The 11932-nt window shown below is 30.9% G+C and overlaps 1 protein-coding gene across 1 annotated transcript in view; it reads left to right on the top strand.

Annotated features, from left to right (window-relative positions):
- The window catches only part of LOC107620913 (potassium transporter 5-like), a 5358-nt gene extending 1425 nt beyond the window's left edge, over positions 1 to 3933 (top strand). The window contains exons 4-8 of the mRNA XM_021114152.1: positions 653 to 703; positions 862 to 1122; positions 1637 to 1804; positions 2290 to 2544; positions 2900 to 3933. Coding sequence (XP_020969811.1) covers positions 653 to 703; positions 862 to 1122; positions 1637 to 1804; positions 2290 to 2544; positions 2900 to 3777 — 1613 coding nt within the window. The 3' untranslated portion in view covers positions 3778 to 3933. The remainder of the gene's footprint in view (positions 1 to 652; positions 704 to 861; positions 1123 to 1636; positions 1805 to 2289; positions 2545 to 2899) is intronic.

Here is an 11932-nt window from a genome sequence, read left to right as displayed (position 1 = left end):
ATTTTTAGTTAAAATATAACCTGATATAACAAAAAAGAAGACAAGAAACCCAAATTGATTACACTATGCTTCGTGTCTGGATTTAGTGGCTAGAGACATTACTATTATTATTATTAGATTTTAATTAATATAGACATGAGTTTTTTTCCTTTTGACATTTAGATTTTGTTAATAAAAATTGAAACAATTCTTTAAAAAATAAAAATGCGAAAAAAAGGATTGCTACTACATCTTGAGGTATGTATATATTCAATTTCCCTCCTGAATCAATAAATTAATGGTAGAATGTGCCATTGCATTGAATTGCTTAAGCTAGAATATGAAATGAAGTTCTCACATTTTAAGAAGTGTATGTCAAAAACTTTAATTTATATTACATTTCTTTAATAATTTTAAACTTATAAAAAATAATAGTAAATAAAAAAAACTAGGTATTGATTTTTGTTTTCGTGTCTAAATTAGGTATTGATGTGTATGTGTGTGTCTCTGGCTATCTTGCAAATTATTTCATATATAAGTATTTATTATGTCTATATATACTCAACAAATTTCTCATGTATATATTACATGAATACTTAATCTAACATTGAGTTCTACAAAAATAAATAAATCAAAGACAAGAGATGTGAATTTTCTTTTTTTTGGGTTGCAGTTTTATCTGCCATGGAAGGAATTATGCAAGCTACTCCTGCAATGACAAGAGGTACTTCTTTTTATTTTTTTTTTTATTTTACAAACCTAGAGTTATGTAACTGAATGGATATATAAAATTAATTTCATCAAAATTAAATTTCATAAAATAATCTGATTAAATATTAACAACATGCTCATCACTTATATTTTTATGTTCTTTATTAACAGAAAAAGTTGTTTGGCTATCAATTTTGATTTTAATCCTCCTGTTTTCGATACAAAGACTTGGATCAGATAAAGTAGGATACATTTTCGCACCAATTCTTACTCTGTGGTTCATTTGTATCGGAACTATTGGTGTTTATAACATCATCAAATATGATCCTACCGTGCTCAAAGCAATAAACCCTTTATGCATAGTTAGCTACTTTAAGAGGAACAAAAAAGATGCTTGGGTTTCTCTTGGTGGAATTATTCTTTGCGTTACAGGTTCGCTCACATCTTTTTATTTTTCTTCTCTGTTTTAATTTTCATAGTAATAAATTTGTGCTTCGTCATTCAACTCTTTTTATTTTCAAAATAATTATCAAAACATAATAGTATTAAATAAATGTTGGTAAATATAAAAATATGAGAAATGCTATTTGTGCACCAAAATCAATCACTAAAATCAACTACCAATGTATTTGTGTATAAATACATGTGTGGTTTAATTTATTTTTAATGTGTATTTGTATTTCAGTATGTATTTTATACTGGTGGCTGACTTTGGTGGCTGATTTTAGTGTACACATAGCATAACCCAATATATAAGTTGATAAGTATTTACAGTTGAATAACTAAATATAGGTAATTAATTGTTATTTAATTATCAAAATTTCAAAATTTGAGAGAACTATTGAAAAGATAGAGTAGTTAAAACTAATTAACATTTAGTTATAGATGTAATGCAAGTTATAATGCATGAAATTGGTGGAAACTAATAAGTAATTATATTGTGTAGGAGCTGAGGCATTCTTTGCTGATATTGGTCATTTCTCAGTAAGAGCAATACGGTTAAGTACATGCACTATAGTTTACCCTTCTATCATATTATGTTATAGTGGACAAGCATCTTATCTTCGCAAACACATGGATCATGGTCCAAACGCTTTTTATGCCTCCGTGCCAGGTGATACTTTTTAATTAAGTAATTATTGTTACGTTATTATTACATACTTTTGCTTACAATAGAAACTATATTTGCAAATATTCATATTAATCTAAAATAATTTGTTATACTTTTTTTATATACAAAAAACATTAGTATACCATATTCTTGAAATGTAAATTATGTAATGACTATTTGCATTTATTACAACGTTATCTATTCTCAATGGTCTGATTTCTCTATGATAAAGAGTTGAGTTTCAAATGTTGGAACTATAACAAAACATGCTTACGAAGAGAACAATACAGTAATTGTCCTAATTATCTTTCTTAGAACTTAAATTATTATATAGCTAGAAATACATAAATAAATTCGTAAAAATTCTAATACTATATCATGAGATATCTTTCTTATAAAATTAAATCATCAATAGATGTAATTTAATTTCTTATCTGATCCCATTTTAACAATTTGTCAATTAATTCCATTGGGTGAATGTTATGCAGATCCTCTATATTGGCCAATGTTTGTAATTGCTGTTATGGCAGCCATTATAGCTTCTCAAGCCTTGATTTCTGGGGCATTTTCTATAATACAACAGTCTCTTGCGATGGGGTGTTTTCCTAACGTGAAAGTTGTGCACACATCAGCAAAAGTCTCAGGACAAGTTTACATCCCTGAAATTAATTACATTCTCATGCTGTTTTGTATTGTCGTCACTTTTTGCTTTAAAACAAGTGCAGCAATTGGCAATGCTTATGGTAACAATCTGCTCTTCTAATAATATTTTATATTTTTGTCCTAAAACAATTATCAAATAGGATCTGCATAACATATATTGAAATATATATATTTGAGTTACGAAAATTAAAAATTAATTCACAAAATTACCCTTAATATTAATAGTTATTCTCTTTAATTATTTTATCTGTTTGTTCTCTTTTATTTACTTATTAAGGGATATTACTGGTTAAAGAATATTAGTATTATATTGATTTCAAAAGGTGGAGTGTTAATTAAGAATAGATGGGACCGGATATGATCTTGTAATATTTACTTGCATTCATGTGAATGAATTAAAACTCTAAAATATCTCACATGATTTTGAAAATGCAGGAATTGCAGTGGTGTTTGTGATGACACTCACATCATTTTTCATGGTTATAGTAATGTTAATGATATGGAAGACAAACGTGTTCTTAGTAATTGGCTATATTCTTGTCTTCGTGACAATTGAACTTGTTTATCTAAGCTCACTACTATTCAAATTTAAAGATGGAGGGTATCTTCCTCTGGCATTTGCTGTAGTACTAATGTGCATAATGTACACTTGGAATGATGTGAATAGAAGAAAGTACTACTATGAATTGGAGAACAAGATGTCCCCAGAAATGGTTCAAGACATTATTGGCAGCACAAATGTTTGCAATGTCCCAGGATTGGCCATATTCTATTCTGATCTTGTTGATGGTATTCCACCTATTTTCAAGCACTACATTGAAAATGTGCATGCATTACATTATGTCCTTGTATTTGTGTGCATCAAGTCATTGCCTATTAGCAAAGTTCCTGTGGAAGATCGGTTCCTCTTCAACCGAATCGGGTCAAAAGAGTTCAACGTGTATCGATGTGTCGTGCGATATGGCTACACCGATCTTCGCAGTGAGCACGAGTCTTTCGAGATTGTGCTGGTCAGAAGGCTTAGGGAGTTTGTTGCTGATGAAATTTTAGTGTCACAAGAGAACCTCCAAAGTGGTGAAAGTGATGAACTAATAAGAACTAATAATGTTATTGACCAAGCAGTGGATGCAGGTATTGTTCACTTTATTGGTGAAAGAGAGGTGATTGCTCACAAAGAATCTAATATAAGCAAGAAGTTCTTGATCAATTATGGATACAATTTCTTGGTAAAAAACTTGAGGCAACAAACAAGCAAAGTATTTGATGTTCCCCATCAGCGTATGGTCAAAGTGGGAATGATTTATGAACTATAGATGATTGCTAATAAGCTTTTTATTGCATGAACTGGAGTGTTCTTCGCGCTTTGTGCAGTCATTTATTTGACATATTTTATGGACAAAAATATTCGTTAAAATTGATTGATAAATTTTCTTTATTTATATTGATGTTTAAAATCTTATTAAAAAAATTAGTATATAAAATTTAGAGTGAAAATAAAATAAATGTTTTAATTACCAAATTATATAATTCAGAGCATTTTTATCGAAATGTGTCGCATCTCTTATTTCGTTTTAGTGTAAACAATATATATGTTTTATTTCTACTTGGCCTTATTTCATTTACAGTGCAAACGAGATGTCTTATCTCGTTTATAGTGCAAACAAGATACGTGTTAACTTATTTCTTTTACACGTATCTCGTTTGTACGGTAAACGAAATAAGAGAATAATTATGACATTTACACTGTAAACGAGATATGTTAAGACAAATTTTCAACAGTTATAGAAAGATGTGCAACCCTTTATATTCATCAGAAATATTTCACTACTTTTCTACCTATTCCTTCCTAAAATAAGCCAAAATCTCTAGTAGTAGTGGATACTTAGTTGTAAGTGTGTATCCAAATTAACGTATGAGAAATAATGATAATAGGGTGACGTTTGAATGTGAGAATCCCATTCTGTTGCGTACCTTACCAGTAAGTTCATTGTCAGAATTGAAGAGTCTGATATTGGGTAGTGGTGAATCCATATTTGATAGTAATTTTTTTGTTGGAATTGAGTGGATTTCATCATGCAAACCTACATTTATTCACTTTAATAGCATGCTTTTGAGTTTTTCTCCTAAATTGTGCTTGATTGTGAAAACATTCTCTTTTGTGCTTAATTTAATCAATTTTATTCCATTCGATACCTTGATATTTTTTGAGTGATTTCAGATGTAATAGGTAGGAATGACTTAGTAAGAATGGAAGAGAAGCATGCAAGAGGGAGGAAATATGAAGAAAACAAAGGAGAAAAGCCTTGCAAAGTGTGCGTGCGCACAGCCTCTTGTGCGTACGCACAACCTGAGATTCGGCCAAGTGTGCGTACGCACAGATACCAGCGCGTGCCTTCATTTAAAACTCACGTGGCTCGCGTTTGGAAGGATTTGGAAGCCCAAATCTGATGACCTAGAGTTCATATGGAGGGGACAACACTTGAGGAAACATAGTATATTATTAAGAGTAGTGTTAGATAGTTTTAGGACTCTTTAGGTTTAGTTTTCTCTAACTCTCTTAGGGTTTTCATTAGGGTTTATATTCCAAGTGCTATTTCCATTTTTTATCTTGGATTTTTGCTTGCCTTCATTGTAAGTATTTCTTAATTTCTCTCTTTGATTACTATAATTTTGATACTCTTTCTTGTAGTTAAAGAATATATATTGCCATTTTGATTTCTTGTTGATGAATTTGATGACTGATGATTATTGTATGCTTGGTTGAGTTACTATTGTTGCTTTTAATCATTTGTTGCTCATAGTTTTAAGCACTTTTCCAATTTTGCCATATTTTATGATTATGCCCACCAAGTGTTTGTGAAAATGTCAATTTGGATTATTAGGTAAATTTTCACTTCTTGGCTTGGGGAAGATGAGCATATGGGGTACTAGAGTTATAATGTCCAACATTTAGTGATAATTCTTGGATTGTTAATTGTTCTTGTTTCCACTAACACTAGTTTTTTACTAAGGCAATTAGTAAGTGAGCTAGGATTTGTGGATTAAGAACAATTATGCTCACTTAACCTACTCTTCGATGTTAAGGGTTAACTAAGTGAGATTAATCCATCATAATTGTCATAGTTGTGGTTACAATAAGGAAAGGATCCCCTAGCTCATCCCAAGCCAAGATCCCATTTATGTTTTGAATCATACATACACATCAATCACTTTCAACCCTTTACTTGTTCATACTATATAGATAGTTCTTTAATTGGTTTATTGGTTCATTAGTTGCAATTTTGATTGTTCTTTTATTCCTTTAATTGTTCATTTCTTTATTGAAAAACCCTTGATTATCACAACCAAAATTGTGCACTTGGAGTTTGGTTGTTATCATATTGTAGGGGATGACAATACCAACATTAGGTTGCATCAAAGTATGGGAAGCCAATCTAAGAGGGGATCACAAGCAAGCTATTCTTGGCAACAAGGACCTCTGCATGAACCCTATGACCATAGTGCCTATCAACCTCTCATACTTAGTGGGACTCACCATCATTATAGTCCTCTCCCTCCATATGTTAATGCTCCATATCCTCTACATGAGCCACAACCACTAAGCTCTCAAGCCCCTTTGTTATTCCAACCACCAACGCCTCTTCATTCACCTTATCGGCTACCATACGTAGAGCAACCTAACCTTCACCATCAACCCACTCACTTCAACCTTCCTCATGAGGAGAACAATCTTCAAACCTTCATTCAAAAACAACGAAAACTTCAAAGGAAACAAGACAATTGCATGGCAACTCTTTCCGAAATTTTGTCTCGTTTAATACCCCCTTCTAACACTAGCAACCTTGCTTCTCCCCAACTTTTGACACCTAGTGGTCTGCCTTTGCCATCTCCATCAACCCTCAAGTTTAGCGTTGATGCTATAAATCTAAAAGGTGAAGAGATACTTGAAAAGGTAGATCTTAAAGCCACTATTGTCAAGGAAGACTCTATTAGTGAATTGATTGATGGAGGTAAAAACTCCTTTGAAGATGAAAAGGGGAAAGAACTTAAGGTAGATATCCAACATGAGTTCAAGGGGGGAAGAATATGATGAAGATGATGAAAGTACCTCACCAATCCTTCATGACCAAGAGGATAGACTACCACACCAAGAAGCAAGGGAAGACTTAAAACCCCTTCCACCTCATGTCAAATATGCATTTCTTGATGAGGACCGTAAATTTTCGGTGATAGTTGCAATCGATTTCTCCAATCAAGAGGAACAAAAACTTCTTGAAGTTATCTGGAAGTACAAGAAGGCAATTGGATGGAGCCTAAGTGATATTGTGGGAAAAAGCACTTAAGTATGCCTTCACAGAATCTTCTTAGAAGAGGGTGCGAAACCAATCTGTCAACCACAAAGACGGTTGAACCCCACGATCTTCGATGTAGTCAAGAAAGAAGTCACTCGCCTCTTGGATATCCCATCTCAGATAGTGAGTGGGTGAGTCCGGTCTAAGTGGTGCCAAAGAAATACGGAGTGGCTATGGTGAAAACAGAAAGTGGAGAGCTTGTTGCAACCCATATTCAAAATGCTTGGCGGGTGTGATTGATTACCGCCGTCTGAATCAAGCAACACGGAAGGACTATTACCCGTTGCCATTTATTGATCAAATGTTGCATCGCTTGGCAGGTAAATCCCATTACTGCTTCTTGGACAGATATACTGGATACTTCCCAATGCATGAAGATAAATTTGTATTTGATATATATGGATGCTGGAGATGACTGACTTAATAAGACAGGGTCTTCCTGCCTATTCAAAAACTGCTCTTTCCATCTAACCAAATGCCTTTGAATCTTGTCAACGATCTTTTGAGCATGAACCCCTGGTAACTCTATAATGCCTAAGGTTAACTTTTAAGTATTTACCTAAGTTTTTAGTAAAATGGATAGATGACACCCCTTAAACATATCCTTTGGAGTCGCATCGAAAATGTTCTCTAAACAAATAGTTTTAGATTTCTCAAAGTTAAGTTTTAAATCTATAGCTTTTGTAAAGGTATGACTTCCGTCTTCTTTGCCTTGTAAAAGAGAAGGAAATCATCTGCAAACATGAGATAAACGAAGGGGTTTGAATCAAGGCACCCTTTAAAATTAAAAGTGCGAAATAGAGTAAGTAGGAGACTTTTTGGTTTTAGTCTCTTACAACTACAGGAGATAAACGAACAGAGAGTAGAGAGAATAACCCCAACAAGTATCCTGTTCAATTTCAAAGTGTAATGAGGTCTACGTCTAGTCTTCACTACAACAATAGCAAAATTTCACTATATCCAATTCAATATTACAATTACCAATGCCAAAATCAAAACAAGGACAAAAACGAATAAACCAATCCGGTTATTCACCTAGACAAACGAAGCACTTCACCATGCCTCACAAACCAATTCCCAAACAATACAAACTCTCCAAAAACAGAACAAACAAGACTCAAACAAACTGAAACTGTGTAGAGTTATCTTTCTAGTTTAAGACTTTCATAGGCTTTTTCTAAATATTCTCTCACAAGATCATATGTCTTTTTATTAGTACTAGGATGACTCAAAACTTAATATCAAGTATAAACCAAGATGAAGAAGAAAGACACTTAATTGTAAAATGTTTGATTTCTGAATTATTCTCCTTCGATTTTCTCAAATCTGATTTTTCTTCTTATATCAAAAGACAAAGCTAATGCTAGTCATTGCAGTAGATTATTTTGCATTGAAGACACGATAATTTTCTTTCTTTGTGCTGCTGCAAATCTTTTTTTAAAGGATGATACTTTTCTTTCTTCTAGCAGCATCACACCTCCAATAACGTCAAATCTTACTATTAATGGATGATTCTTTCCAAATCAAATAAGTATTAATGTTATTTTTAAATCTAAAGACTTTATAGCACAAATAATTAAATCATAATTATTTAATTACTTAATTTAAACTAATATTTATCATCACAATAAATTGTAAAATCTTTTTCATATTTAACACATCTTTTTGAATGAGCACTAAGTAAAACCAACACAACTTCAGAAGAGAGAAACAGAAGAGAATGGAACTTTTCCTTCAAGGTTAAGTGAGGTTGTACGCGTATTCGATTTCAAGAAGAAAAACTTAGGGCTCTACTATGTTCTTTTCCTTTTTCCAACAATAATAATGCTACTGCTAACTTTTTTTCTTTTTTTTTTGTTTAGTGATCCATTTAAAGTTTAGAAGGCACACCAATTTACTTTATCTTAAATTCAGTTTATAAAAAAAGCGATTTTTTTTAAATATTGGCTGTCAATTGGTGTAATACGTGATTATGATGCAATTGTGTGTTTTACTCTAATATTGGAGGCTAAGAGTAATCGCTCCCTACAATTTGTACGCAACAGCAAGAAGACAAAAAGAATAAGAGAAAAGAAGAAAATGGAGCGGATGACTAGAAGTATGGTAGAGCCGATTTGATGTATGGTGGGGGCGATTTGTGAAGGAGATAAAAAAATTTTAGTCTTAAAGGCTATAAGTCTCAAATTTTGTTATCTCCCTCACAAATCACTCCACCATGCATCAAATCGTCTCAACCCTACTTCTAATCATCTCCTCTATTTTCTTTTTTTCTACTATTTTTTTTGTCTTCTTGTTGCAGTCTATAAATCGCGGGGAACAATTTCTGCTAGACTCTAATATCGCAATAAAACACACGGCTACATCATAATCATGCATTACACCAAATATCATCCAATATTCAAAAAAATTAACCTATAAAAAATATTTTAATAATTTAATTTGATACTAGGTTATCAGTGTAAAAATAGGCGTAAAGAAAATCTACATGTGCATTCAATCATATAACGTTATGTCAGCAAAAATAATTATTTTTTATATTGACTATGTGAATAATCATCTAACATTAATTTTTATTTCTACAAAATTTAAAATTAAATTACTAATTGAAATTAATAAATCTACATGTCAAAAGTTAATTGAAACATAACATGAGTGTGCAATATCCTCAAAAGTCAAAATTTCACAAATTATAAGAATCAATAAAATCTATGACTACCTAACTCAAGAAAGTAATAACATCAACTCAAGTAAACAATAATAAAACCTAAAATATATCAAATTCATTCATGAGAAATATAAATTTAACAAGGATTCGCAAACTAAAATAACAAAATGGGTATATCTAAAATGAGCACAATAATTATGTATTTATTAGATGTGCTACATTTATATAGATCATTAGATTTTATTAGATGAAAATTAAAGGCTAATATAAAAGAAGAACATTGATGGACTCTAATAAATACAGAATATTTTAGTACATAAATAAATGTTTTGAATAAAAATTTTATTGCATAATAATTAATCTTAATGAATAAAGAATACTCATATTTTTTTATATTTATGTGTTTTATATTTAATTATTTAAGAATAAAAGATTCTGTTGTCATTTAAAGTATTGTGCATTAAAGTATTGTCATTTAAAATATTTATTTATGTACTAGGAATTCTGTATTTATTAGAGTCTATCGATCAATGCTTTTCTTTCATATTATCTTTTGATTTTCATCTAATAAAATATAATGGTCTATATAAATGTGGCACATCCAATAAGCACATAATTATTGTGTTCAATTTAGACATACTCTAGCAAAATAGAGGAAGTAACAAAAGATTCTAAAAAACTAGAAAGCAAAATAAGAAATTATAAACTAAAACTACAATTAAACAAGACTAAAACCTAGAACTAGAGAAAAATTCAAACTTGAATTCTAGAGAAAAGTTGGAGCTTCTCTCTCTAGAACTCAAAGTCTAAAACTTTTAAAACAAATGAGTGTATAATATATTGTATATTCTCCCTCAAGTCTTGACTTTAAAATATTATCTCATACCGTTGTTGAAGGCTCTTGGAGAGCCTAAAATGTGAATGTGCATGCTTAATTAATCAAGACACATAAAAATAACCTTACACGAGAATCTCTATTAAGCGAGAAAATTGTGATTAAAGAGTCTTCTAAAAGGTTACTCTTTCGAATTACTTTTCGAATTCATTTCTCTCTCTATACTTTTTGATCCTTTAAAGCTATTAATGCACTTTAACTAATCCTAAAACATTAAAAAATTTTATCACGACATTAAATAGTATAAAAAAATTAAAAAATTAATAATTAGATAACATACCACACGAAATAGAAGCATAAAAAATATATTTTTCATATACAATTTTATCAAAAGCAAAATTTAAAAAAATTAATTAATTAAATTAAAATTGTGTAAATTAATTGATAAATTTTATATTTTTTAACACAATTTAAAATAATTAAATAGAGTTTACAAAAGAGATACGAGAGAAATCACCTCTTTAAAAATGAAAAGATGTACCGAGTTTATTACATTGGCATAAAGCCATGGACAAAGTTAACTTAATCTTGCATACAAATACATCACGAAGGTCAATCACAAATATTTGTCATCGAGCTATATAATGAGTTCAAACAATTGTCTTATAGGGTTGAAGAAATTTACCAAAACATAAATTGAGAAGGATATCATAATGAAAGCAAAGATGATTTTAAAGATAGCTACAAAAATTGTTGATCCAAATCAAGGTTGCGAGAACCGGACCGATCAATAAATCGGTAAGGTTACTGGTTCAATAGTTTACTGATTCGATCGAGGTTCAACCGAAATTTAACTGATTTAATTAAATATTAAATAAAATTATTAAAAAATCTAAAAAAAATTTTAATATATAAATTCAATAATTTCTAATTTAATAAAATTTAAAATTTCACATAATAAATTATCCATAACTTAATATTAGATGTTCACAAACAACTTCAAACATCAAAGTTTATAACTAAACAAAAAATAAAACGTACATAATGACAAACCCATAGTGTTCTACATTCAAAAGATACAATTACTAGCAAATTTTCAACTAATCAACAATAATATAATAAATAACACTTGTCCAAGATGCATGTTAAAGGTTGAATCAATTTCTCATACATTGTTTCAATGCCCCTGTCTTCAATAATTTGGAGTCTAAACTTAATAACCCCTGACCTATAGATGAGAGAAGAAGAGACATTTTTCAATTGTGGCAACGAGTCTTATCTTAGGCAGCGGCTCATTTCGACGGTAGACAAAAGACCCTCTTCATAGCGGCACTGTGTTGGAGCACTTGGAAAGCGAGGAATTAGTGTGTTTTTGAGAAGGTAATAAGCCCCGCACCAGAGATAGTGAAAGAAGCCAACAGTTTAGTGCGTGAACTCGTGAGTCATATCTTATGAATGCTGCTAATTCTCTTTACTGGTACTTTACTCTTTTCTAAGCTCTTAATCTTTCAGTAATATAATAAATAACAATGTCTAAACTACACTGACCAACAATCATCGAACCGTTTTTGTTATTGGTTTATTAGTCCAACCAATTCAACCGTATTTCAACCAAA

Source organism: Arachis ipaensis, chromosome B10, assembly GCF_000816755.2.
Source record: "Arachis ipaensis cultivar K30076 chromosome B10, Araip1.1, whole genome shotgun sequence".
NCBI lineage: Eukaryota > Viridiplantae > Streptophyta > Magnoliopsida > Fabales > Fabaceae > Arachis > Arachis ipaensis.
Note: the sequence above shows the minus strand (reverse complement) of the source record. Positions and strands in the feature narration are given on the sequence as shown.